The following is a 6,065-nucleotide window of genomic DNA, read 5'->3' as shown; positions in this document are numbered from 1 at the left end:
GTGGGTGGGCTGATGGGGAGAAGAGTTACAGAGCACGTTGGGCTGGCAGGATGAGGGGAGGACGAGTGACACCGCCTCGTTTAGCCGGAGTGTGTGTGTGTGTGTGTGTGTGTGTGTGTGTGTGTGTGCGTGTGTGTGAGCGAGCTAGCTGCAGGGGTGTGGTGCCGAGCGCAGAGTAGCAACGTGACACGTGAAGGTGTCCGTGAAGGTGCTCTCTTGCCTTTCATCTTCCTTTGTGATGTGCAATGTGGGGATATTTACTCATGAGGGAAACCATCCCACTCCCCCCCCCCCCCCCCTTCCTCCCTCTTTCCCCCCCGTTCTGTGAGCGACTATATCTGCATCTGAAATATCGGGGAGTCCTTTCTGATGCAAATGATGCCGCTCCGAGCGTGGACCCACGCCATGACAATCCCGTTGCCGGACAAAGGGAAGCGGACTTCCCTCCCTTCTTGTGTGTCCCTGAGCCAACATATCAATTTAATATCCCGCCTGCATCCGAGGCGGCGGCGGCGGCAGTGGCGGCGGGGTATGTGAGGACACGACCGTGCTTTTGGCATGGGGAGCTTCTAATGAGATCTTTATGCATGCTGTTTGAACATCATGCTCCTCCACTCACGATCAGGCGCTCGCTCTACACACACACACACACACAAAGGAATGTCACACAAAGGAAAAACGCATGAGTCTGCGAATCGTTAGGAGGAAAACACACTACCTACTAGTGTGTGTGTGTGTGTGTGTGTGGAGGGGGAAACAGCCTCATTTAGAAAACCCTCGGGTGGTTTGTTTTTTTATATTTTTTGGGGAACACAAAGAAGACACAGTTTACAAAGGAAACGGGATGAAAATGTCAGCACAACCGCGAGGGAGCATCCGAGGTGTCAGCGGCGTCGCCGCTCGCCATTTCCCACCGTAATGAGCGGCGATAAATGCCGAATCCAATTCACAAATCTTGCGGGGTAATTCAATCCGGCTCATCTGGAACCACAAACACACACACACACACACACACACACACACACACACACACACACACACACCACACACACACACACACACACACACGGGGTGCTGAGCGTCTCCGGGAGACCCCCGGACACTCCGGCATGAATGAAACACTTCCACACTGCAGCCATAGTGAGAAACCCAAATCTACTACGACCACCGCACCGCGTGGGGGGGGGGGGACCTGCTGTAAGGTGGCCAAGACCACTGCAATTATTGCATCGGTGATTCTTAAGGAATAAGAGATTTCTGTCTGCTTTAAAAAAAAAAAAAAAACAGATTTAGTCACATTTTTTAGTGTTTCAGACATGAAAGCGGTTTCCTCATTTTGGTGCATATGATGCAATGTTGAAATAATGAAGTGAAACAACATCCCGTGTCAACACAACCTGGTCCCCGGGGCCATAGAATAACAAAAACGATTTATCGCGATATGTATCGTGACCTATCCTGCCAGGTAAAGTGCAGTTTGAGGACCCGTGCGCGTGCAGAGAACGTTGTGCACGAGCACGGTGGGGTGGGGGGGGGGGGGGGGGGGGGGGTGGGGGGGACAAGATGCTCGTGCACTCGATAAGACAAAAAGTGTCGCGAACGTCAAAGAAAAAGAAAAAAAAACGACACGTTATGTCGCGACAGAAAAGTTGCGAAGAGGAAGCGACTGGAACTTTAAAGTCTGCCCACAGCTGGCTCACCCCTGGATCCAGACCCAGCGGGCAGCTGAAGTGAGCAAAACAGCCTGTCGAGAGATGCTGCCAACTTTTTTTTTTTTTTTTTTTTTAATTCGCCTCTCTTCAGGCTGTTGCTCCGGACCGACTCCGCTTCTTTTTTTTTTTTTTTTTTTGGGGGGGGTTGTTGATACCGAGTCCCACAGCGAAACGACAGAAAACAACACGTCCGAGGACATGGAACAGCCCCCGGGGGCCCGGGCTTCCAGAACTCGAACACCCCCTCTTCGGAAGCCCACCGTGACTTTTACCTCCTCGCTCTTTTTTGTTTTCCCTCCCAAAGACAATAAACATTCCTGAGACAGGCAGCGGCAGGCTGGCCGCAGACCCCGCGCCATCTTAGTTACTACACTCCGCTTCTTCGGGCTTCTTCCAACAAAGAGCTCTCCTAACGGGACCCGGCGCGAGCCCCGCGGCTGGGGAGGGGGGGGTGTGTGGAGTCCCGGGGGTGGTGGGGGGGGGAAACACGCGGCGCCACGTCGCCTCGGAGCACTTACCGGTGTTCTCTGGTATCCTTGTCCCGAACAGGAGGACGAGCAGGAGACACGGTATTGCATCCATCGTGGCTACGGACCAGACTGTGGCACCCGACTGCTAACTTCTCCGAGCGCTGGGGGAAGGCCGCCGCTGATTGGCCGAGCGCGCGGCCAGTCCCGCCTCCTCGGGGAAGGAGGGACGCTGATTGGCTGGCGCGCGCAGCCACACCCCGCCCCACTGTAAACAAACACTGAGTATTCGGTATAGTGGAAACAGCGGTGAAACAGTTGATCAAGTTTAAGTTAAAAAAAACAACAACAACTTCTTAAATAAAACATAAGTAGGTTTATTACAGTTTAGAGGTGATGACTGGGGCAAGACAGATATTAATTATATATTTTTAATAGTTTGTTTTGATTTTTTTTCCCCCCCCACAGAATTTTGTCTATAATCTCAGCGTTATTAAAATAAATGTTTGACTTCTGAATTATTTTCCTCAGGATTTTGTTTTTCAGTGTCAGAACCAAGATTTTCCCTCCTTACTTCATTGTCTGTCCATACAAATGTCTATGTACTCCCATCATTAATATTTATAGTGCATTGTTCTCTGCACAGGCTGTGTTTCATTACAGAAACACACTGGGGGCCATACAGTAAAAGTGCATTGTTTTCTGCGCTTCTGCCTCGTGAAGTCAAAACTTTTCTGAAAGCAAAAACGTGAAAGCGATGCATTTTCACTTGAAGCGTCTCGTAAACACTGTCCACTGATAATCCCGGCCTCAATCTTTGAATTGTGACCGATAAGTAATTGAAAACAAAATCTCGGGAGTGTTTTTCTTCCTTCTGTTTTTTTTCTTCCTTGTTTGTTTATTTATTAATTTATTTTTTGGGTGGGGGGGGGTTTGCACACGTTTGGAAATAAATAAATACACACATACATACATATGTATTTTATTCGCAGCCAACATTTAAAGTGAAAAGGCTCGACTTTTATTCCTTTTTTAAAGGTCTATTTACAAGTAAACAACAGACAACGCTGTAGTTAGCATGCCGGGCCACCAGTGGGTGCTGTTGGTAGTTTTTGTAATGAAGCCACACACACACACACACACACAAAGCAGAGAACAATACACTACAAACATTAACAATGGGTGAAACAGGGACGTTCTGGTGGACGGACGACCAAGTTGGATTGTTCAAGTCGTTCTGACGTGTCCGCCACATTTTTAAGAGCCGCTAACGTTCACAAAGCGAGGCTAAGTGACGACGTCCGTGAAATACGACGCCTCAATCAGAGAGCTACTTTGCATAATGCATGAATGTGAGCATTAGCAGTCACCTCAGGCCAGATGGCGACTCTGGCGATGTCGGCGGGGACAGGAGAGGGAAGGGCATGTCACCGTGGCTCCGACGGGGAGGAAACGCCACGATAACCACGCCATCGGCGGAAAATAAACATCCCTGTTGTTTCACCGATAAGAAATCCTCAATGACATGCTGTGGCTACACCTCTGCGCCTTTTACATATTGTCACACACACACATATAGAGAGACACACATACACACACACACACACGTCCCTCGAGTCTCTGGCAGAGATTGATGACGGCCTCGTATCGACGTCCCGCTCTGCTCGCGTGCATTTAGAATTTGGCCGGTTCAGACTCTGGCTCTGCCCCCAGAGATTCGACCGGCTGGGACAAAAAACCCCGGAATCTAGAAACCGGAGTCGTCACACCAGCACCGCCCGTCATCCTGGTTTTCACAACAACAACAAAAAAAGTAAATAAATAAACAGTTAACCACAAACATTCTGCGCAAAATCTACGGGCAGTGAGCGAGTCAAAAATGGCCGACTTCTCTGACGAAGTGCTCGGTACGTCAACGGACCGGTGACGGCTAATGCTAACGGTTGTGTGCGGTACTTTTTGTCGCGTTTGAAACGTTTGTCAGTGGAAACGTAGAAAACCTGCAGCGTGCCGTAGCACAGTGGCTCACGGTGGAAACAGGACTATATTGTCATTTTAACCTCCTTCCAGCTGGTAATATCACATTAACTCATAAATATTGATAATGACATTTTATTTTAGCAGGTCTTTATGTCAACAAGTCTTCAAATTTAATAAACTGCTTTTTTATTTTTTTCTCTCTTAAAAAACCTGAGTCACATAGATCCTATCCGTCTTACTAGTTTTGGCCAAGGCTGATGCTATTTTGCCAACATTTATTATATATTTATGGCTTTAATTGCTTCAGTTCAGATCTGATTTCAGTTTTTTTCCCCCTCACGAATTCCTTCTCTGGGCCCGATTGAAGTTTCACACCCATAATGAAGAAGTTTTCTTCCTCCAAGAAGAAATGATGGGAACATTTTGATAAAGCGGTTTTCTGTTGATGTCAGTTGGAGGTAACCGTCAAAAACAATTGACAAGAATAAATACACAAACATCAATTTGATTCAAAAACAAAAGACAAATTGAAAAATTGGAAAGAGAAACGGCTGTTGCTGAGTGAAGAATACAGGACGAGGTCTCCCGGCGGGGCTGTTTGATGAATCGTATAACAGAAATGCACTTGAAAGGAGAAAATAAAACTTGTTGAAACTAAATGTAATTACTTGTAGGAAACTGACTGAACTTTTATAAATAACTCGTGGGTCAGCTCTATCAGATAATGTGTTGAATACTTAAAAAAAAAAAAAAACATCATATTTTATTAAAGGTCAAACAAACCGAAAAAAGTGCAAATTTATTCATGTGTCATTTAATTACAGTGAAATAAATAAATCAGCACATAATTCGAATGGTTCAAACAATGACGTCGAATGAAGAGGATAAAACTGGATGACATTGCTGTGTTATAAAGTTTTAATTGGATATACTCTAAAGCTAGAAAATCTATTGTAATATATTCTAGAGCGCCAGTCTTTCGGCGGCGAGATTTCAGATTCAGCGTAGTTCAGTATCCGCTGTCGCAGATTTTGTGTTTTCTAAAAGTCCCACGACGACGATTCAGTCACGCACGTGTGATATTTATCTCAATCTGGAAAGTTTCATACCCGACCTTGATCATCACATCGTATTAAGCTGCTGCTAACAGATTTAAAAATTAAAACTCAAAGTGACATTTTAAAGCTCACTTGAGCATTAATTTTCCATAAATAGAGAAAATCATCATGTTATAAAAACTCACAGGTGGAATTCGCCAAACGCCACATTCCTTTGCGGAACTGAGTTAGCATTGGTAGCATGTCTGCTCATGTCGATGCTAACTAGCCTGTCTGGTAGCTACATCACTGTGTAGGGAGCGTCTCCATGGCAACGGACGCTGATCTCCTTTGATCTCCTCCCTGAGGTGCCTCATCCGCTTTGTATGGGACATTTTTTGGTGATTTACTCAGAAACGGTTAGCCGATAACGTCCAGAAACCTAATCGACTGGTCCTCGGATGACGAGAATTACAGGCTATTCGGGCGAGTACTTTTTGCGTAAAGTAACATACGTAAACAAACATACGTACATACAGAGCGGGTAATATTACGCCATTAACTCTTCTCAGGAGACGACTCAATGCAGCCGGGAGGAATTCAGGAGAAAACCTGGTTCAAAGCCACGTATGATAATCCAGATTACTCTCTCTGCTCGTGTAATGAAATCAGACACACACACACACACGGCGGCAGAGAACAATGTGCCAGGAACAAGAATAATGAGAACATGGACGGACCTACTGGTTTGGAAAAGCTCTGATCGGGGGTTTCCTGGCCTGTGGCGGCAATAAAAAGCAGTAAGAGGGAAAGATGACTTCTGAGCTGAAGCTCCGAACGTTGCAGAAGTTTGTTTTGCTCCTGAGAAA

General features: G+C 46.4%; 1 protein-coding gene across 2 annotated transcripts in view; it reads right to left on the bottom strand.

The window, feature by feature from the left end:
- The window catches only part of tgfbr1b (transforming growth factor, beta receptor 1 b), a gene marked incomplete at both ends in the record, with an annotated part of 58,654 nt that extends 56,360 nt beyond the window's left edge, over positions 1 to 2,294 (bottom strand). For both annotated transcript variants that reach the window (XM_080514710.1, XM_080514711.1), the window contains one exon: positions 2,231 to 2,294. In XM_080514710.1, the coding sequence (XP_080370836.1) occupies positions 2,231 to 2,294 (64 nt within the window). The remainder of the gene's footprint in view (positions 1 to 2,230) is intronic.
- Between the last annotated feature and the right edge of the window lie 3,771 nt (positions 2,295 to 6,065).

Source organism: Blennius ocellaris (genome assembly GCF_963422515.1).
Source record: "Blennius ocellaris genome assembly, chromosome: 19".
NCBI classification, from domain to species: domain Eukaryota; kingdom Metazoa; phylum Chordata; class Actinopteri; order Blenniiformes; family Blenniidae; genus Blennius; species Blennius ocellaris.
This window is presented reverse-complemented; position numbering and strand designations above follow the sequence as displayed.